Source organism: Electrophorus electricus, chromosome 11, assembly GCF_041902795.1.
Source record: "Electrophorus electricus isolate QZ-2024a chromosome 11, ASM4190279v1, whole genome shotgun sequence".
Taxonomy (NCBI): domain Eukaryota; kingdom Metazoa; phylum Chordata; class Actinopteri; order Gymnotiformes; family Gymnotidae; genus Electrophorus; species Electrophorus electricus.
This window is the reverse complement of record NC_137507.1, coordinates 8,432,021-8,455,000: the sequence shown is the minus strand read 5'-3', so window position 1 is coordinate 8,455,000 and position 22,980 is coordinate 8,432,021. Positions and strand designations below refer to the sequence as shown.

Below are 22,980 nucleotides of genomic sequence, written 5' to 3'. Positions count from 1 at the left end.
TCATTTGGGCTAGCTGCTCATCTGAGACTAACTGCACTGCACGTGTGTAAAGTGGTGTGTGTGTGTGTGTGTGTGTGTGTGTGTGTGTGTGTGTGTATGTGTGTGTGTGTGTGTATGTGTGTGTGTATGTGTGTGAGTGTGTGTGTGTGTGTGTGTGTGTGTATGTGTGTGTGTGTGTGTGTGTGTGTATGTGTGTGAGTGTATGTGTGTGAGTGTGTGTGTGTGTGTGTGTGTGTGTGTGTGTGTGTGTGTGTGTGTGTGATATTAACCAACCCTTCCTCCGTCTCCCCTGCAGATTCCAGGATCACTCACACCTCTAATGCTCATGTCACTTCCTGCTTTTTATCTTGTCACACAACACACCCCCACTGTGCATGGACCCAGTAATAACACAAAACGAACAGCATTTAACTTTAATCACACGCCTGTGCACACCAGACGTCACTCCGTCATCTGAGATTTTTGTGTGTTCATGAGCAGTGGTTGGTGGCATGTAACTCTGTGTGTGTGTGTGTGTGTGCATATGTACATGGGATGTGCCTAACTGGTTTTGTTTATATATACACACATTGCTCCAGTGTGTGTGTGTGTGTGTGTGTGTGTGTGAGAGTGAGAGAGATTTTCCCCTGATTTTCTTCTGAAATCTAGATCACTGCTTTAATACAGCCCTCAGATATAATTTGTTTTGGGTCGCTGCCCCCCACCCCACCCCACCCCACCCCACCCAATCAAACTCTTCTGGCTTTTAACAGGAAAGCTGGTAGCCATAGTTACAGCAGGCGGAGGAGTCATTTGTCTCCCCGCTCTAATTTATGCTGCAGTGGACATGCAGTAGCGCCTGCTGAAATGGGACCATTCCTCCACACACCTCTTCTTCCTTCCCTCTCTCTCTCTCTCTCCCTCTCTCTCTCTCTCTCTCTCTCTCTCTCTCCCTCTCTCTCTCTCTCTCTCTCTCTCTGTCTCCCTCTCTCTCTCTCTCTCTCTCTCTCTCTCTCCTCTCTCTCTCTCTCTCTCCCTCTCTCAGACACACTCAAGCACAGTGTCTCTGATTCCTCTGCCTGTGTATGTGCTGTTTGTGCGTTGTTATATATATGTATGTATACGTGTGTGTGTGTGTGTGTGTGTGTGTGTGTGTGTGCGTCCCACTAGTCATTGACAAGGAAGATTTAATGGCCTTGCCTTCTCACCTTCCACAACAGTCTTTACACGAGCAGATTAATTGTGGTAAATCATGGCCATGATTACGGCGACGTCTGACTGTGCTAAATTAAACCAGCTTAGATGGCTCTTATACACATTGCGTCTCACTGCAGGGACATGTATTAAACTGGGCTGCTTACATGGTAATGAGTCTTCCATAGCTTCAGTGGAAAACGTGGCCAGATTCATTCTGTCTGTGGCTGGCATTCATTGAAATGCCATTACAATAATAGATTGACTTTCTGAGGAAGGCCATTTTGCTTTTCGGCTTGTCTGTTTGTTTGTTTTTTTATCAAAAAAGATCATGAAAAAAAAGATAACATAATGCATACACAACCGAGCACTTTTGCTTTTTAAAGGGGCAACACCTTATTGTGCCGCGTTAGGTAGGGGGTGAAAATCTAATTAGACGGGATATTAAATTCAGAATGGGTTACATCTGAGTCATAGGGGAAAAAAAGTCAATACCGCTGCCACTACGCCCGAGTCGAGTGTGCTGAGTGTTATAAATAAGAAAAACATTTCAGAAATCCTCCCGTGTCCTGGGAGAAATGTGTGCTATTTATATATGAAGCGTAGAGCTGTGGAACACGTGAAGAAGTTCACAGCTTTCTGAGACTCTGGACTGTTTCCTGCTAAAGGGAGGGAGGCGGTGTCACAGGGGGCGGGGCAGTCTCACTCACATCTTCATCCTAATTGGCCAATTAGCATCTCTGATTAGCAACACTAACAGTTTGGGTTAGTGGCTCCTAACCCAGATAAGCACAGCTAACGTGTCCTGGCACACAAGGCTTCTGGAGTATCGTGTTCTGTCATTGATTGTCTGGGAAATCCATTGTCATTTTATTGTCTCGGTGCCGTTGTCCCTGCGAATCATCTGAGTGCCCCCACTTTATTTTGAAATTGAACACGGCGCTGAAACTTACGTCGAGCCTGAATTGTTTCTGAACGGTATTGGATTGCATGTTATAACTGATTGTACTAGCAGAGCGTGCATATGATAGTCGGACCACACAAAGGAACACCTGGCTATCACCCTAAGGAAAGGAGACAGGCATTCGGTCTCGGTGGTGTCCTCCAGGGAGGGACCGAGCCGAAAGTCATATCCCTCAGTTCACACACACACGTTAAGGTGACTGAAAGCAAACAAAGCGACGAGAGTCTGGCGTGGGGGACGGCCAGCAGGCGCGATCGGGGGGATGTGGGGGGCTTACCGCGCTGCTGCAGGGGATGTCTTTCACTTTGAGCCAGGCCAGATCCAGCGTGCCCTCGCCCTTGTAGCAGGACTGCAGTCGGTCTTTGATCCTCTCGTTGATCTCCTTCAGGGCGAACACACACAGCGCCGACTCCTGCGACGTCTCCTTGGGCCTCCTCTTCTGCCCTTTGGAGAAGACGGCGTACAGCACGTCGTCGTCGGCTCCGATGCCCAGCGATCGCGCCAGGACGGCGCCCGCCTTGGACAGGTAGGCGGCCTGCAGGAGCCGGTACTCCACGCCGCCTTTCACGCAGCCTAGCGGCACCTCCACGTAGGAGTTGAAGGCCGTGTCGTCCTTGCAGAGACGCACCAGCTTGGAGGTGTACACCTGCTCGCGGCCGGTCGAGGACGAGCCCCCTGCTGGCCCGCCGCCCATCTCTGGCTGCAGCGTAAGGAAGTAGACGAAATTCCCGCTGCTGAAGCCGTAGACGTAGTAGATGTCGAAGTCGGGCACCACGGTAAACGTGTCTGACGGGATCTTGATCATAGAGGCCACGAACTCGTCGTGGAAGACGTAGGCGAACATGCCGTCCTCCTCCGAATTTCGCGCCAGCTTCCGGCTGGAGATGGTCGGGAAGTACTCCGGCCGCCCATCTACCGCCGTGGCCACGAACAGCTTGTCAGGCGAGGCGTCGCCGTACGACACAATGACGCCGTACACCGAGCCGCTCTCGTTCACGCCGGAAAGGTAGTGCTCCTTCTTGTGAAAAGGCTCGCCAAGCTTGAACAGGTCGTCCAGACGCAGCAGTTTGCAAATGCCCTGGTACAGGCTCCCGCACGCCAGCAGACGGTTCTCCCTGTAGTCCATCAGAAGCATCTTATTGACGTTGTCGGTGAGCGCCAGAGGCTCGCTGCACGGCTGCACGATGCGCGGCGGGTAGCAGTTGCGGTTGTCCTCGTCCGGCCCGGTCTGGTGCGACACCTGGATGTCCAGCGCCGGCGCCAGCTTGTAGATGCGGTTCACCGCACCCAGGTACACGTTCCCGTTACGCCGGTCCACGGCCAGGTGGTTAAGGGTCCACTCGGGGTTCTCAGCCCGAAATGTTCTGTAGCCCTGGTCCACTCGGGTCGGGGTCGGAGGCTGCTGGGGGCGGGTGGCTGAGAGGGGCAGCAGGAACACAGAGAAGCAGCATGACACGAGCAGACAGTTCAGTTTTCTGTCGTGGGACGCCATTGTCCGTTGGTACCGGGGAGGAAGAAGGACTCAGTCAAGAACTCAAAGGCCAATCGGGGTTCAGTCTTCTCTCGAACCTGAGGACATTATGGACCTGGGAGCGAAAAAAAAAACCACAAAACACCAAGAATAATATCAGTTTACGGACAAAATACATGCGGGTTGAAATGTCACGTATCCTCACATGGTGACGGGGGTTGTTTGACCTCAGAAGTCAAATTACCTAAAACCACATGACAGTTTCCGGCTATTTGGAGAGCACAGGGGTAATTAGGCAGGGGTGGTAAAAGAACACCGACGAAGAGGACATGGCTGCCATGAATAGATGCCACTCTCAATAGGGATAATGCATTTGCCCCAGGAGTTATCAGCATGGGCAGGCACTGCTGCGCCGCATGTGCCCCCACGCACAGCCAGGCCTTTGGCCCTCTAATTGATTTTCCCCTACGTGCGATTTGCGCACGTTGGCAATTTTTCCCTCCCTTTCCTCCTGAAAGAAGCGCTCGCCCACCGACATCGCCGGGGGAAGAGGCAGACACCCGCATGCCCGCGTTGTTTATGAGAGGAGGAGGACTGCTGAGCCAATTAGGAGAAGAAGAAGAAGAGGAAAGGAGGGAAGGGAAGAGATGGAGAGAGAGCGAGAGAGACAAAGAGAGACAAAGAGAGACAGCGGCAGATGGAAAGAAAGGCAGCGAAAGAGGGAGAGAGAGAAAGAGAGACAAAGCAAAAGTCTTCATCTCTGAGTGGCATTCGCACGCCGGTTTAGCTCTGTCTCTTTGGTCTGCAGTCAGCACACACGAGGACATCCAAACAGAGTCGGACACACACACGCCAGGCTGCCCTCCAGCGCGGGATATAATCACACACACACCGACGGTTCCTGCTGTGCTGCAACGCCAAGTACACGGTGCGTACCATAACCGAAGCTGGAACCCCGCGCAAAACACCTCATATTCTTTACAAGAAAAAGTGCGCAGGGAAAAATATACGTTAAGATATTTAAACTCTGGTTGTTATGCAAGACAGTCGACGTGGGCTTAAGTGCTGGGTGCACAGTCGATACGAAAATCACAGCTCGGCTTCTGCACCAGGCATTAAGATGTTAGAGGCTAAATGGCCGCCACTGCAGTTATGATTAGCCACTGGAACAGAAAGCATTCCCACCGCGAGCAGGACGCGTCAGTGGTGAGTAATACCGGGGTCAGCGTCCGTGGCCACACGACGGCCGCCTCAGCCGCGGAGAGCAACTAGCGTGGGTAATTTGAGCAGCGGGGGATAATGTCGGCACGGGGAAGCCACTTCACGCTGCCGCTGCCGCCAGACTTTACTGACATTGAACGGCATTCTGCAGGGAAGGGAAGCACGCTCGCTCAGGCACAGCACTCGTCTCACGCCGACGGAAGCCGGAGCACGCGAACGGGAAAACAACAGTATTAGTACACACGAGCAAGCGCGGACCCCTAATGACCCCGAGCTTGGCTGGTGCCTTCATGGACGTGAACCAAGCAACCCAGTGACACTTCATTATCTCACCATCAGACTGCGTGCGCTTAGCTCTTATTTGACTTCGCTTGTTGGTTTGCACGCGCTGTTAATTAAATCCAGTCTCGTGCCAGTCCATGTCATTTCACGCATCACCCTGCACATTCAAACAAATCATTTAGCTATGCACACACAAATCCATTTCAAAACCAGTGTCTTGTGAAAGACACAAGAGTCTAATTTTGATTATTTATAATAATGCGTTTGTTTGTTTGTTTGTTTGTTTGTTTGTTTGTTTGTTTGTTTATCACATAAAGCCTGATTCCTCTGTGGTCAGAAATGGTGGCCAGACAGTCGGCAAAACAGCATTTACGATTGGCTAATCTGCAAGGTTATCCAGAGAGGAGTGTTTATGATTGGCTTATCCTGGCCAGCCCCTCCCAGAAGGGCAGAGGAGGCGGGACTGCTAAAACAGAACGCCAGCTGGCCAGAGCAAAGGATGGAGAGCGTCCACAACACAGAGAGCAGTGGACAAAGCTGACCGCCCCTCCTCAGGACGAGAAGGTAAGGAGAGACACTGGGGGTACGGAGAAGTGGATGGCAATTATGCCTCTGGAAAGCTCCATCAACCCGCCCACACACACACACAAACACACACACACTAACAATGACCACATGCGGAGTGCACACATGAAAGGGTGTTAATGAATTTTATGTTTGGCGTCAAGTACTCAGTCCTCGCTCGCTGTCTCCAGAAACAAACAGCATGTACAGGGATTATCTTTAAAGTATGTAAACCTTCATGCGTTCTACTTCGTTTCTTGGTCTCTGGAGGACGCAGCCAGTGATGGAAACATGTCACATACCGTAACTTCACTGTCCTTCAAGACAACACACACAAGCAGATGAGTGATAATGCGTTTGAGTCTGAGGGCTTGTTCTGAGCTCCTGCAACAGTGCATGAAAGAGAGGGGGGCAGTAGAACACGGTGGACCAAAGCCCCTGGCTGAAGAACAGACCACACAATGCTGACTGCCCCACCACTCTGACACCCTCAGTGCTCTGACTCCCCCAACGTTCTGACACCCAATGATTCCCTCTCTGCTCTGACTCCCTCTCTGCTCTGACTCCCTCTCTGCTCTGACTCCCTCACTGCTCTGACTCCCTCACTGCTCTGACTCCCTCTCTGCTCTGACTCCCTCACTGCTCTGTCAAGTAAAAGAAGAAACAGAATCAAGGCCAGGTGTCATTTTTTTATTTCAAAAAAGAAGAAGAAGCAAGAATGCACCTGTTCTCAGAGTAAAATGGGAATCCAACTAGTCCTAAACTGGAACTAAACCAGTCTAAAATTGGGCCTAAACTGGCCTTAAATTTGGCTATATTGTGTGTGTGTGTTTGCTAAAGTCCCAACTAAATGCAAAAGTGGCACAATGTTTACTCCTGTGTCTGGCAGTGTTCTAGTTCACTGTTTTTTTGAACTCTACTGTACTTGGATGTATTCTATGAGTAGATGAAGCACTTTTGGAAGTCACTCTGGATAAGAGCATTTGCTAAATGCCACAAATGTAAATGTAAATGATTATGTCTTCATCATATAAGGTGCAAAAACAGAGCATTTACAGTGTTATTAGACTTTAATATTTTTAAAAAGCCCATTAAACCTACTCAGACCATACTCAGATGTTCACTGCAAATATTTCGCTGAACCAAATGCTCCACCATAGTAAATAGTTTTCCCTCCGAGTAGATGTCTCGGTGTGACTGACCTAAACTTGCTGTTTCTTAACACTCGAGATAGGCATATTTGCAACAGTCCAATCTAAACCAAACCAGAGCCATCCTCAAATGAAAGAGTTCCCCATATCGAGCGTCCCGGCCTGCACAGCACATAAGGAACAACACAGACAGATGGGTGGGAAACAGACTGTGATGAGGTCGTTTGAATACAAAATCAGGCTGTTGCTGCTTTAATGAAAGAAGATATTATTAGTCTACGAAAAATATTCAGAGTCAGAATTGATGAGGATACGATCTGGACCCGGCAGAAAGAACAGAGCTGTAGAGCTGCCTGTCTATCTGTTAACACACACACACACACACACACACACACTGCAGACAGCATCGCACACAACTAGTTTTAAGATAAGAGCTAAGATGAGATAAGACTGAACTCATCCCCAGAGGGAAATTAACTTAAGGCCCAAAGTTGTACTCAGACCCAGAGTTCATGGTGTCATGTGACAGTTCATGGTGATGGACGTAACAGACAGACGTACAGACAAGGCTAGGAGTGTCATTCTGAGATCCTGCAGCAGTGCATGAAAGAGGGGTGTGGTGTGGGGTGTGAGAGGCAGACTGCGGTGGACCAAAGTTACTCTGGACTGCTTCCAGCTCCACTCTCACACGCCGCTACAGACTAAAGCCGCACACCTTTCAGACGCAGCACAACACGCTAGTGTGCTGTGTAAGGCAAGCGCATGCAAGCATGCAAACTAAGCACATTAATCGAAATAATTTAATTAATTTAATGAGTCGTTTATTATATAGAGTAAGAAAATGACTATTACTGGGTTGTGAAAAGGCCAGGCAAAGTTGCGCAATATTACTTTACTGATTCTTTGCTTTATTTATAATTTTTATGTTTCCTTCTTACTGCTGTAATTTATCATTTAAGAGAGTTTTTATATCTCGTAAATGCATTTATTGTTCAGATACGCCTAAACTTTTGACAGAGGCTATTATGAATCAAACACAAAGCTCATTTGTCCAAGTCACTGTCTGAAACACTTGCCTAATTCATACATGATCTGCTACCCTCCAGGAAGGACTCCAGCCCTGCGGCCAGGAAGCCAGTTGGAGCTCTCGCAAGAACAGCAAAGAAGACCCACTGGGTTGGGATTGTACTGGTTGGTCCTGGGAGATGTAGTCCATGTTAAGACACGCCCCTTTAAGTATCCTGTTTCGGAGTACGATCCAGGACACATGCAAAGCGGCAGCATTCGGCTGGTACCTCGGATTCTATGCAGACGTTTGGCTTCAATCCCATCAGATGTAAAGGGAGACTGGGAGGATGGAGAGACCCAATAATCTAGAGTAAATCCTCTAAACCTAATCTGAAAGATTTATCTTGGGACAGTGCAATTAAAATTTGCTTAGACCGTCACATACATGCACAAACGGTCATACATGTTCTTAGTCTCTTTCACACAGACACAGTTGCACATTCACAAGCACACACACACACACGCACACACACAGCCTTCTGTTTGACTTTCATTGTGACACATTCACACACAACCCTCTGTTCAGCTTTCACTGTGACTCATACACACACACACACACACACACACACAAAACCCTCTGTTCAGCTTTCACTGTGACATAAACGCACGCACGCACACACACACACACACACACACACTCACTTTGGTTCAACTTTCATTAGTATATGTCTTCCTCCATCTGATCACTGGATCCTGTTGGCAGATGGAGGGATTCATTACTGAGGAAAAGAAACCATAGTTGACAAGGAGGAAGAGGAGGAAGAACAGTTATGCAAGCATATTCTGAATGAACACTGCAGCCCAGCGTTTGGGATGATCGGAGAAGTACAGACACTGGAACACTAGTGAGAGGTGAGCACGTGTCTGTACTACATAGCCATCGAATCTACAGGACAGCATTTGTGCTGGTAATCACCCTAAAAAACAATCATTAATAATATCTTATTCAATATAATATAATATTTTTCAGATTGTAATTATGTTTGCTTTGCATCTTTTACACAAATATCCTAATTATAGTTTTTATCTGCTAAATGCATTTCTTGCTAAGCTTTCATTATGGTCCCTTAGTCAGTGACAAATGACCCAGAGACCTTGTCTATGTTTGCCAAAAGCACATAAGCAACATGGACCAGCGCAAACGAACCCCCCCCCCCCCCCAACACTAAAGCCTGCCTGTGTGTAGACCCCTCTGATTGGCTGACGCACCGGGTGGTGTGCGAACAGAAGACATTCATCACCTCACCTTCATCATCCTCTTATCCAGTCTGGGAGTCTGTGTTTCCTGTGCCCCACTAACACGCAATACATACACAGTGTATTACCAAATCCTAACAAAGCTCAACTGCTACTGCCATATATGGCGCTGTCGTTCAAAGATGTTTTAAATAACATTTCCTGAACTACGTAAGTGTACAGGAGAAGTAGCAGACATGGATGTTATTATCCTAATAGTGCCAAAGGACTCGGTCTCATATTACAGAGTGATTTACTGGGCGTAATGTGACACTTGCATTATTTACTTGCTGTGAGGATTAACAGATAAATATGTGACATATTCAGAGAGCGTGCACTCCGTGGACATGTGAGGGTTGTTCTGCTGTACATGTGTGTATAAGCCTCCTAGGCTTGGACAAGAAGGCCTCCATCACATAATGGAGTCATTTCAAAGCACTGGCCCGAGCCCAGAAGTCAGTCAGGCAAATCCACTGGATCTGAAAGGAATGCAGGCATCTGCTGTTCTCTCGCTCTGATCAGCCTGGCTTTAATCCCCTGAGCAGCTCCAGGTTCAAACCTCTCTCTGCCTGTCTTTTCTCTTCCTGTACATCCCTCCCTGTTTTACACATGAATGTATTTCTTTTTCATTCACAGAAGTCATTCATATTCACACTCAGCCACAGATAAACAACCCAAAGCAAATATAGCTTTATCGTGCTCACACATACACATACACATATACACAAACAAAAAGCTTAACTAAGTGGGTGGTAGCTCAGTGGTTAAGGTATGTGACTACTAACCAGGAGGTTGCTGGTTCAAGCCCCACCACCAAGCTGCCACTGTTGGGCCCCTGAGCACAACCCTTAAATTGTGTTCACTCCAAGTTGTAAGTCATTTGGGATAAAAGCATCAGCCAAACACTGTGAAATGTAATGACCACAATGTGTAGCTCCGTGTACATCTCATCACCGATTCTCTCTGTCCATGCATTTAACTTCCCAGTCTCTCATCCACATGCGACTTTGCCTTCCTCTTACTGGGCTAAACTGGGAGTGACGTCACACACCACACCAGCCTCCAGCACAGCTGAACAAACATGACCACTGTCTCAATCAGGCCCTATTCGATTACACTTGCTGACCTCAGGAACGAGACTAAACAGTGATCCCAGTAAAATTAGCCAACCAGCATGGGACTGGGAAATGGGACACGCCTCTTAACGGAAATGACAGCTATAGCATCAGATTATATACGAAGGCACGACTTTAAACAGTTTAACTCCTCATTTCAGGGAAGGGGTGACTCATTAACGTTTTAGGAGACACATTAAGTTGAATACGCCGCCATCATAGATGCTGTAATGTAATGTCTGATTGACTCACTAACTGATGAATCCATTAATTAAAAGGAGATTATCAAATCTGAAGCCAAACATCCTTCCCCAAAGGACTTAATAGTATTAATGATAAATAATGATAGAGCAGCTGTTTCACACTGTGGGTTTCACCAAATTCTCTCTCTCTCTCTCTCTCTCTCTCTCTCTCTCTCTCTCTCTCTCTCTCTCTCTCTCTCCTTCTCTCTCTCTCTCTAGCTTGTCACATGCCTTTTGTCTGTCTCTCCTTGGTTCACTTGGACAGGCTGAAACTCTTGTGTGATTCTTTCCACACTTCCTCTCTTTAGCTACCCCACACACACACAGACACACACTTCATAAACGTACACACGGCTCATGCGCAGGTTATCAGAAAGGCACAGGAGAGGTCGTCACTGTGTGTTTAAGATCAGGTTATTTATAACAAAAGCATCCTCCTCACAAGTGACCCTTGACTCAGAGGCTAAAATCTAAATTCCACGAATATTCCACAGGAATATATTTACACTTAAATACACCTCTCTCTCTCTCTCTCTCTCTCTCTCTCTCTCTCTCTCTGTCTCTCTCTCTCTGTCTCTCTCTCTCTCTCTCACAGCTCCATGACTTTCATCAGTCTAAGCCTTCATGGCACTCTGAGCAGCAGTAGCGGGGGGGGGTCCGGTTCCTCATCCGAGGCGGGAGGTTTTTCCTGGTGCTCCACTCTCTCCACAGCAATATGGAGGCCTGTCAGCACCAGTGAAGCAAGCAATAAATCAGACATCATAAAGGGCCATTTCACACACACACACGCCGCGCTTTTATCCCTCAGCCCTAATACGGCGCGGATGTGCCGAGGGGCCGCGCAGCCAAGCTACAGGGCAGAGCTACCGAGGCAGCCTAGCGCCTGGTGAAAGTGCCCTCTGTATCTGATCTGGTGTCAGTGGTGCCAAACTGGTTAGAACGGTCTGCGTCAGGGTTCCAGCAGGTTAAACTGATTCTGGAACAGTCCAGGAGGGAGCTGCTGCAGCTGTGTGTGTGTGTTTGCATGTGTGATTGTGTGCGCACGTATGTATGTGTGTGTGTGTGTGTGTGTGTGTGTGTGTGTGTGTGTGTGTGTGTGTGTGTGTGTGTGAGACGCAGGTCAATCAGGCTTCCATATAAAGCCATCACCGGTGGCAGATCGAGGGCTTCCATCACTGCAGTTCACATTAGAAATGAAAAATCAATCAGACATCAGTGCCGACGTTAATAATCTGGGAGCTAAATGACCTCGACCCACAAGATTAACTCCTCGGACATGAACACGTGATGATGTCCATCTCTGGAGATCATCACAAACCGTTCAACTGTGGTTTTATTTTATGTGCACTACTTAAGTAGGATTACTCACACACACACACACACACACACACACACACACACACACACAGTAACATTAGTGTGGTTCTCATCAGCATGTTTTTATGGAGAATCTTGGATTAGGAATTTGCTTGCACTAATCCCAGATGAAGCTGAGTCTGAGTTTGGATTAAACTGTGCAGTCGTTCCAATGTGGGCTACAGACTTCATCAATGTCCAGAAATCCTGTCCAAGACCTTGTACAATTGTTTCTGTTAAAACCTTTGTCTGAGACTCACACACAAAAAAAAAACCTCCCAAAACAATTCCACAGTTACAGTTACAGTTCTCCTGACTGCAGACCACGAGGTGTCAGACACTCAGACGATAGAAGCCTTAGTACACCAGCGAGTGTTAATAACCATTTCCGCCATGCAGCGCCAGCTTGGCACGGCTCCGCCTCTTTTGGGCTACAGTTCTTTTGACATGTGGCTGAATGTCATTATATTCCAACAAAGATACTGCAACAAGTACTGTTACACCTCAAATATACAAATATGCATAAATCTGGACCTTAGGTTTAGTAATAGGTAGATCATTCTGGATCTCTAGGCATAATCTCTACTACTGTGTCAAATGGGAATAATAACACTTAGAAATCTACATAATTTGGTTAGAGAAAAAAAACTGGTGTGTGTACACAACAAAATCGCTACGGGCTTCCCACAAGCCCCAGCTGGGTCCCAGAGAACGTGGTGAGAGTTCATTCAACGCTGGCAGTGTTAATTCAGCACCAGGGACTTACTGTGACGTCCTCGCCAGTGCGCTTCAGTAATGAGAAACGGGAAAATCTATTTTCCACAAGAGCAAGCAAACAGTTAAATCGAGGAATTTCATCAGTCCGACATGGTCCTAACGGCTCTCGGAAATTAGCGGCAGGAGATGAGGAAAGGGGTCGACAGTCAGCCGCCGCCATACCCAACGTCACTCCCTGCACGTGGAGCTGTGATTGATGTGTAGCCAATCAGTCACAAGTGGACACAAAGCATGGAATTATACCAGCAGTCAAAACCACAACAATAGCCAATCAGTGTGAAGCATTCCCATTTAAACCTAATTCTCAAAAAAGCAACGTTCCCCAGACAAGAGGAACAAAATGAGTTCCGGTGCTGCCGAAGTTGAATGGGCAAAGACTCGGAAGCGGTCCGAGACACAGCCGTGATTGCCAGCGATGCAGAAAGGTGAAGCAGAACCTGCCAAGATGGCCTTCAGGCAAAGAGACAAGCCGTGTTCTTACAAACTCCTACAGGTGAGAGATTTACTCCATAACCCTTAACCACAAGGGCAGGGGGCACAAGCAGAAACACGGAATATGGAAATAGTTTTCCAAAGGTCACAAAAAAAGCAGCTGAATTCTTGACACTAAGCACAGGATAAATAAATAAATAAATGACAGGTGCTTCTTGCTGTTCAGAATGACAATGAGACAAAGCACTAAGTAGGCAATATCAGCCAGTGCAAACATCAGCCAGTGTAGCAGTACCGAGACCACTGCACCCATCAGCAGTGCACCAGTACTGAGACCACTGCACCCATCACCAGTGTAGCGGTACTGAGACCACTGCACCCATCACCAGTGTAGCAGTACTGAGACCACTGCACCCATCACCAGTGTAGTAGTACTGAGACCACTACACCCATCAGCCAGAATAGCACTACCGAGACCACTGCATCCATCACCAGTGCAGCAGTACTGAGACCACTGCACCCATCAGCCAGAATAGCACTACCGAGACCACTGCATCCATCACCAGTGCAGCAGTACTGAGACCACTACACCCATCAGCAGTGCACCAGTACTGAGACCACTGCATCCATCAGCAGTGTAGCACTCACTGCGACATTGCATCATTCAGTATTCACAGCACACTACAGGACCCAACGCACTACTCTCTCAATGCATCCTTCCGTTTCTAGGTTACGGTCCTTAACAACCTGTAATTGCACTGAATATCCATGACATGTGTGTGGTATTTATAATACATAATTGCTTTTGTAGTAAGTGCGCCCATTTCTTTAGGAGTGTTAAATGCAATATGTTGATAGTGAGCCTTGTCAGACTCGAGCTCTTACACTATTAGAGTGTGTAGGAGTGTGTACCACTCTTATAGTGCACTCCGTTTGAAATATTACACTGCTGAGGACAATGTTACGGTAACGACTCAGGAATGATATATGGCACAGCCCTGAGCAGCGCAGACACTGAGGGAAGCCCGGATGCACATGGTCAGAGCCACAGTGGGGTGATTAGAAACAGGACAGACACACAGGGAGGCTTTGACGAGGACAGACCACGACACGAGGGTGATGATGGAACTTCCAGTGGTGGATGAACAACGTGTATGTGTGTGTGTGTGTGTGTGTGTGTGTGTGTGTGTGTGTGTGTGTGTGAGAGCGAGAGAGTGAGTGTGTGTGAGTGTTTGTGCGTACGCGTATGTGTGCCTGTGTGTGTGCACGTGTGTGCGTGTGTGTGTGTGTGAGTGTGTGTGTGAGTGTGTGTGTGTGTGTGTGTGTGCACGTGTCTCTGTGTGTGTGTGTGTGTGTGTGCATGTGTGAGTGTGTGTGAGTGTGTGTATGTGTGTGTGTGCGCGTGCATGTGTGTGTCTGTGTGTCTGTGTGTGTGTGCACGTGTCTCTGTGTGTGTGTGTGTGTGTCTCTGTGTGTGTGTGTGTGTGCGTGCGTGTGTCTCTGTGTGTGTGTGAGTGTGTGTGTGTGTGTGTGTGCGTGCGTGTGTCTCTGTGTGTGTGTTTGTGAGTGTGTGTGTGTGTATGTGTGCGCGTGCATGTGTGTCTGTGTGTGTGTGTGTGTGTGTGTGTGTATGTGTGTGAGTGTATGTGTGTGAGTGTGTGTGTGTGTGTGTCTGTGTGTGTGTGTGCGTGCGTGTGTCTGTGTGTGTGTGTGTGAGTGTGTGTGTGTGTGTGTGTGTGCGTGCGTGTGTCTCTGTGTGTGTGTGAGTGAGTGTGTGTGTGTGTATGTGTGCACGTGCATGTGTGTGTGTGTGTATGTGTGCACGTGCATGTGTGTCTGTGTGTGTGTGCGTGCGTGTGTCTCTGTGTGTGTGTGTGTGTGCGCGTGCGTGTGTCTCTGTGTGTGTGTGTGTGTGTGTGCGCGTGCGTGTGTCTCTGTGTGTGTGTGTGCGTGTGTGCGCGTGTGTGACTGAGTATGAATGAATCCAGCCTCCTATCACAGGGCAGCCATTGTCCAGCATCCTCCAGCTCCCCTGCATGCTAAGCAGCCTGTGTGACAGATACACATCAGCCTCATCCATGTGAGTCTCCGCCACACGTAAACCGGAAACGCGGGGCCTTTCTGTGTAGAGTCCCGTAGCTTTGCTCTCCATCCCCTGGTCTCCCTCCAGCCTGCATCAGCCTCCCCAGGGGCATGGGGCGGTAAGAGAACGCCTCACGCCCTTCTCTGTTTACCTTCTTCCATGGTTTTGTTTGGAGGGGCCTGTGGCATAAACACAGGAGCGTGCTGTCCAGCCGTGGCGGGGGGCGGGGGCTCTCCAGGGGTGCTGCCAGCCCTCATCCATTTCTCTCCTTCTCTCCTTCAGTCTCTCCAACTTTTTCTTTCTCTCTCTCTTTCCCCTTTCATCTCTCTCTTCCTCTCCCACCATCTCTTTCTCTCTCTCTGCCCCCCCACCCCTACCCACACATACACACACCCTCTCCAGGCTGTCTGGGGTGATTTCCTCCATGCCCACACCTCACTTCTCTTCCTCCCTCCCGAGCGGATCCTTCCCCCTGGGCTCTCCAGTGGAGGGGTCCGGGAAAGCTTCAATCACATCCAGGAAGGGCAGGCGAGGGAGAATGAACGACACCTCTTTGCATTCACCCGGCCGGAGGCTCCGTTCTGGTCTTGACCGCTGTGCTGCCGAGAGGCCGGGGATGGACTCGGATCACTCCGGTGAGAGGCTGACCAAATAAAAGCAGCACACGAAGCACGTCCAAAGGACGCCTGGCGGAGAAAAGCCAGCAAGAGGATCCGGCATGTCTGAAGCACTGATTAGGAAAGCTCTGGTTAGGAAGACCACACGACAGCTGGAATTCCCTGCCCACGCCGCAGCCGAAATTCCAAATAGCCGATCGGAAATGACGCTATTCAAGATGCCAAGGTGAGAAAGCGATCCCAGGCAGTAGCGGTCCGGTTCCTTCCTTGCCTGATCCGAAAGCAGACAAAGTCTCGTTCTGACACGGAGTGTGTGCTCACGAGCGCTGGCCTTACACTGATTAACGTTATCATTTTAAGCCAATTAAAGTAGGTTGATGGATAACGTTGCCACTGACGATGTCTCACTTACAGCTCCAAACATAATCTGCAGTGGCCTTTTGGGGGAGGGGGGGCATTTAGGAGAGATAATGTAGCTAACAAGTTACGTTTCCATGGGAACACTTATAGATGTGTGGGTGGCCCAGGGAGCAGCATTGGCTATGCTGACCGAGATACTTAAAGCACTGCACAAGATGCAAAGAAACACACACACACACACACACAAAGCAAACAAACACACTTTGCCTGCTGCACAACACACACATGCCCATTCCACAACATAAATTGATGGCATTGCTTATGCTATGTGGTACACACACACACACACCTCTGCACATCTGCAAATGCTACAAAGAAGCATCCAACAAACAGCTCCAGTGCCAAACACAGCAAATATTTACCACCAACCTGAACAAACCAGCTCCGCCAACAACACGACTGGCACACAGCTAGCCGGTACACCCCCCTGGGTACCACCCAGCACATGAGCCTCGCGACCAGAGCCCAGCACACAGAAGAGACTACAGCTCCCATAATTCAGCAGAGCTTACGGTGGCATTAACACGGTGCTCTGCTCTGTCCAGGAGGGATGCCACAGTGACGTCACCACCGAAGGACGGAGGCACCTGTCTGGATGTGTGAATACAACGTGAAGCCCCAGCTGAAAGAATCTCTCATATTGGTACCTGGGCTGATCTAGACTGAGCGTTACACCTTATCACTTAACCCCCCCCCAAAAAAACCCTGCCGGCACGCTAAAACGGCTAGGGGGGAACACATCACAGCAGAAAGTCATTAGCACAACGTGATTTGATGCTCACCTGCCCCTGCTGCTGGTGTCATTACTCTCTTAAACAGCATTGCCATTTCTGAGAACAGTATCCCTGACCCTGCCGAGCTGAGAACAGAGCACACGATACCTCCTTTTCTCTCTTCTCCTGCTTTCTCTCTCTCCTTCCATATCTCCTGCTTTCTCTCTTGATCTTTCCCTGCACTCTTTCTGAATTACACTCACTATATCTTTCTCTCCATTTCTCTCTCTCTCACACACACACACACACACACACGACTCAAACCCCCCCCCCCGCCCTTTCTCAAACAGCCACACGACCAGTTTCCTAATCCCCCTCTGAAACACGGCGTTACACTCAGAAGCTGTCCAGCATCTTGCTCCTCCGTCTGCCGTCTGCCTAAACAGGGCCCTTAGGTCTTGGGGCCCCTGAACTGCAGCTGCTGGGTCTATCTGCCCAGGCTGAGAAGGTTCCTGCCGCCCCGGTGGTATTTCAGCTCATCTGTGCATGTGATACAGACTAACGCATCAGCCTTAATGGCACGATCATCGGCAAGGCACTGCAACACACTAGCACACGGCAGGAGAGATCGGCCAAGAGGAAGTAGGCAAGGAACAGCTTCCTTTTGTCTCCCTCTCTCTGTGTCTGTCTGTCTGTCTGTCTGTCTGGTTCTCTCACTATCACTGTTTCTCTCTCATCACACACCAATCATCACACTTGAGAACTCACAGAAGCTCAGTGGAGGATGAGGACAAATGGACTTTCCAAGCGTACATTCCAAAATGCCTCTAGCCAAAACTTCCTTTAAGCACGTACCCGGAATATGATGGCAGAGGTAAAATGGTGTTTAATGACTGTATTTAATGACTCTTTCTATAAAGGGACATTCACAGTCCAGCCACAGTTACAAGAAGCAGTCAAAATCACCCTCCCTTTGTTATCTGCACACATATGAATACACACACACACACACTCCTGGGATTCATTTGAACTGTGGTAGCACCATGACAACATGATCATAATAGCTGGGCTAGAAAAGTTTCGCTTGACAGATTATATATACACACACTTTCACAGAGGGTAGCGTGTACACACACACACACACACACGCACACACATGCACACATACACATACACACACATGCACCACATAATCAACCAGAGCTTTAGAGAGGAACAATCTAGTGGAGTCTCATTAAATAAAAGATTACAAAAATAGATTTTTTTCTTCCTCACATAATCCTGTCAGCTAGTGAAGGTGGAACACACTTCTAGTCAAAGCTCAAACACATCACGATTATGATCCAATGATTTCTGATTTGCTAGCTCATCCACCCACTACTCAACAGGGACAGACACAAATGAGCACGCACAAAAACACAGATTAAAGACAAATTCAGATAAACCGATAAAACAAGCTCATCATCATCTCAATCATTCTCGTCATCCCTGCAGACATGAGCCATTACCAGCTCAATGAAAAAAGGAGCAGTCAGTTGTCCACAATCCCATTGGACGGTTGGGTAAAGTAGAGCATTCTTATTGGAAGGCAGAGTCTCAGATGGTCCTGTCAGAACGAAGTGGGCAGTACCTCACAGACAGCCCAAACAGAGAGGCACATTCACCAGTTCTCTAGCTCACCATTCAGCCCCATACAACACATGCTGACTGATCTGCACACACATACACACACACACACACACACACACATAAACCCAAACTCAAGCACACACACACACACACACACACACACACACACACACACACAAATACACACCCTTAAGCAAGATAACCTCCAAAACTGGTCGCAATCATAGTAGAAATTCCTAGTCTTGTCTCACAATTTTAGTATCATCTGTAGCTCAAATGTTCAAGGGCAGCTGACTTAGCAATGCAAAGGCAAAACATAGCCTCAACATTGTCTCAAAGATAAAGCAAAGCTGTGAGAAACGTCAACAGTGAGATCATGTGTGTGAGTTAGTGCAGAAGCCTCGGAGAACATCCTCACTGGCTGGGAATGCACAACAATGATCAGGCTTGTTTATCAGAGGGGACTCTGTGTTTCTACTTGAAATGTGGTCCACTGCCCTTGCTATGCATACACATGCACACACACACACACACACAACCAGTATATACTCTTTCTCCCTTTATCATGCCTGCTAATACGAGAGAGAGAGAGCAAAACACACACAGAGATAGAGAGAATGAAGAGAGAGAAAGAGAGAGAGAGAGAGAGAGAGCAAAACACACACAGAGATAGAGAGAATGAAGAGAGAGAAGAGAGAGAGAGAGAGAGAGAGAGAGAGAGAGAGAGCAAAACACACAGAGATAGAGAGAATGAAGAGAGAGAGAGAAAGAGAGAGAGAGAGAAAGAGAGCAAAACACACACAGATAGAGAGAATGGAGAGAGAGAGAAAGAGAGAGAGAGAGAAAGAGAGCAAAACACACACAGAGATAGAGAGAATGAAGAGAGAGAGAGAGGAAGGGAGGGAGCATCTGTGCTCTCATCACTCTGCTATACATGGCTAGTCTGTCATAGTGTTTTAGTTTACAGCCTATTACACTACACACAGCTGAAACGCTGAGTGACCAACTCTCTCTCTCTCTCTCTCTCTCTCTCTCTCTCTCAAGCACACACATACACACACAGAGAGAGTGATAGAGAGAGAGAGATATTGTGTGCACACTTTACCACAAACTCTGAGCCATATTGTCTTACTTCCGCCGCCAATTTCAGCCATTAACAAAGCAAGTGATAAAGGGAAGCCGGAGCCACTCCGCAGAGGAAAGAGAGGAGGCGCAAACAGACCAGACAGGGCAGACACAGCGCGCACCACTCACTTATCACAGAACCCAAAATGCGCTACAAACCTCAGAAGGAAGAATTTAGACAACCCCACCCCTCCAACACGCGCGCAAGTCAATACAGGCTATATGCACGTATACACGCGCACACGCGTCCAACTTACTTCACGCGCTGGTGTTGAAACAGCAAACTTCAACGCGAGCACCTCTGTAAGACTACTGTGATGCACGAGTCAGTAACCTTCACACCGTCTCTCTCCCGTACGTGCAGCGAGTCCAGAGAAGCGACCTGATCACGCCAGGTCTGCTCAGATAACATGATCACAAACACAAACCATCGCAAACACGGCCACGCGTAATACATTTAAATATGATTGACGGGCTGATATATTAGTCACGCGGGCGGGCGCGCGCAACAAAACGCGGTGAGTTTTGCATGCGGCTACGCGTTAAACGATATTATAGTTCGCAACCGACCTGCTCGGGAGGGTAAATCCCCGCAGGAACCGCGCAACGGCGAGCAGAGTTAGCGCGCGACACTTAACCGCAGCTCGCGCCCCAGTCCGCCGCAGGCTGCCGGGCTCGAGACGCGATTCCGTCCTGGGAGGCGCAGGTACTCGGGAATAAGCCACGCGATAGTGGTCTTCACCTGCGTTTGATGCGCTCGCGCAGGACGCCTACCGGATCACACGCGATCGTTTCTGAGTGATCTTTCTTTTTGCAGTTTATAAGATAGTACCACTTTTACTGTCACGCGATGGCCTGAACTCGTAATAACTCTTCCTGATGTCTGTGAGATTTTGTAATCTCTACCGCCAAACGTGGGAAGGATGAAACATCCCGACTGGCGTTCAATATCTCGGATCTTCCGCACTGAGCCTCTCGCGTGCTCGGCCCTTAACGTGGAGTGATGGGCGCTCCGTGCCCGTGCGGTCGCGCGGCGTCGTCTCACCCTCCCGTACCCACATGAACTAGAGCGCGACGTGCCATTTAAGGTTACGCCGCGCGGAGCCCACGGTGCATCCAACCTGCGCTCCCCGCGAGCGCTCGTGTACCAGTAGCGGAGAAGCGATACGCCACAGCGGCATCACGCGCCCTCACATTAAAACAGACATGAAGTCGCTGTTTCTTCACTTTCCAGCTGAGTTTGAGCGACTCTAGAAAGATTGTGCCACAACGCCGCAATCAACCTACATATTAAAGAGTTCCAGGTCTGAGTCGGAAATGCCGCATAAGTGTGATCAGGTGAGGGACATTTTCTTCGCTGCATAAAGTCCGATCTACACACTCCAACATCACGGAGGCTACGGGAGAGTTCCCCGCCACCAGCCACGCGCAGATGCATTCGGCCAAATGAAGTTCAACTCGGAGCGTAATTATTTACCTGCAGCTCCGGTGATGCATACGCTTCACGCACTAACGTTTTGTTTTGTCTTTAGAGACTTATAGGCTACTGCTCGTGGCTGTCCGTGAAAATCTAGGCACGAGACCGAGTAAAAAATTTTCCCCGTATACAGGGCGCGGATGGTGCAGTGCTCTCTCTCGCGCGCACACCCGTATATAGAACAGGTAACACGCCTTTGCCTACCTGGAGAAATAGCGTTTGCGAGCGCCATTCCCTAATCCTGCGTATAAAAAGAAACCTTTCAAACGTGGAAGCACGCTTCTGTTAATCGGTTGTCCCGTGACAAGCCCTTACCTGTGCTGCGGATTTGACTTCACAGCCGCAGTCGCAATGCCACTGCGGATGAGCACGTTCGCAGGAATCCCAACTCTCTTACTCCAAATGTTCTGGGAAAATGTGCGCAGCCTAGAAAAGGTTTTAAAGCCAATCAATCCCAGAACCAGTGCTTCGGAGAGTCGGTACGACCTGGACTCTGCGACACAAATCCCTGACGTTTAAATTCCTGTGAACAGAGAGCGAGACGGGAGGCGGAATCCCAGCCACTCTCGTTCAGGCGGAGATGTCCGCAGCAAGTACGCCGCGCTCGCGACTGTCAAAGCCGGCGCTGTGGGTAATCGCTCCCATCCCAGGCGCGCGGGGCGATGCGGTGACCGCAGCTCGGGCTTCTCTGACGGCGCGAGGTCGTGTTGCGGAGTTCGCTGCCACGCTGCTGACTCCAGAGGAACTGGGCTGCGACTGGAGCCGACGGCTTTTCGCTCGAGCGCACCAACCCCCGTGCACCCTCCCGACTTGCACACGGTGACTTTCTGAGTCCGGGCGCCGATTGCGCTAATTGGGAGGCTTCATTGCGCGCGATCGCGGCGCGCGTTCCGTGTGAGTGAGACGTAGACTAAAGCTCGCAGGCTGCAAACGTCTTCCAGTGTTTATGTAATGCACTCGTTCCTCCGTGAAAGGACCCGGGGGTGGGGTGGGGGGGGGGGGGGTAGAATACAATGCCAAGGGTGAATAGCTAATACCGAGATCATTTAGAAGATTTAGAGATTTAGCCTATAATATAAAAAAAAACCATGAATATACGGACAAATTAGGTGATTAGCTTTACAAAATGATTTAGAAATATACGTTTAATTAGATATTACTTATATGGGCCTATGCCCTGTTTCACTTATTTCGGTACAGGCTGAAATAAGTGACACAGCCCAGTGAAAGATTTTGCAGCGTGTGAGCCCGGATTTAAGAAGATTAATTTAATTCTTAATCTAAGCCACTCGTGTATAAAGGCACGTGCTGTTTAACAGCTAGGGGTATAAATACGAACCTGCGGACCGAAATAATGGCCCAAATGAGCCGGTCAATGCAGACAAACGAACTATTAAAGCGCATAACATCTATCCGTTAGAATGGACCGATCAGATATAAAGGCCAAGCGAGGTCTGCGATACTTCGCTCCTCTAGAAACTACGATTAATCTTGTTAATACCAATTTATCTCAACACGGAGTAGTTTCCCCACTGCAATATTCCCTGACCTGGCGGCTCGTGTTTCTGCATGTAAAGTTCCTCAAAACACTGCATTGTAGCCCCACCTGCAGGGCGACGGAGCTCTGCGTTCATTCCCGAGTCCCCATCAGAGGCGCTACTCTTTTGCATTACTCATACCGCGTTTGTTTGTTTATTTGTGATTTAAAGCAAGACTTATTTGCTTTCGAAACTCTTGACACTGCTTTGCTGAAGCGGTATAATCAAGCATCGGGCCTAATGGTCTTACATATTCTCGTTTTTCGGTGGTCTTTCTGAAATTTCAATAAGGCGTCAGTAGTTTTCAACCCTTTAAAGCAGCAATT

The 22,980-nt window shown here is 48.7% G+C and overlaps 1 protein-coding gene and 1 long non-coding RNA gene across 7 annotated transcripts in view; one reads left to right on the top strand and one right to left on the bottom strand.

The window, feature by feature from the left end:
- Positions 1-22,030, bottom strand: part of plxna4 (plexin A4) — a 226,540-nt gene extending 204,510 nt beyond the window's left edge. For 2 of the 6 annotated variants that reach the window (XR_014126232.1, XM_081724032.1), the window contains exons 1-2: positions 21,432-22,030; positions 2,415-3,723 (exon numbers count right to left, since the gene is read on the bottom strand). Coding sequence is in view for 5 of the 6 variants with exons in the window: in XM_081724032.1 (XP_081580158.1) it covers positions 2,415-3,629 (1,215 nt within the window). In the remaining variant the exon portion in view is untranslated. Of the gene's footprint in view, positions 1-2,414; positions 3,724-19,896; positions 20,027-21,431 lie in introns of those variants that run through there. The other 4 variants (XM_035528507.2, XM_081724030.1, XM_081724031.1 and 1 more) reach the window with 3 other exon arrangements.
- On the top strand, positions 3,924-8,956 carry LOC145660017 (uncharacterized). The gene is made up of 3 exons (XR_014126233.1): positions 3,924-4,536; positions 5,429-5,675; positions 7,933-8,956. It is a non-coding gene; the product is annotated as an uncharacterized LOC145660017 (long non-coding RNA).
- Positions 22,031-22,980: the final 950 nt, after the last annotated feature.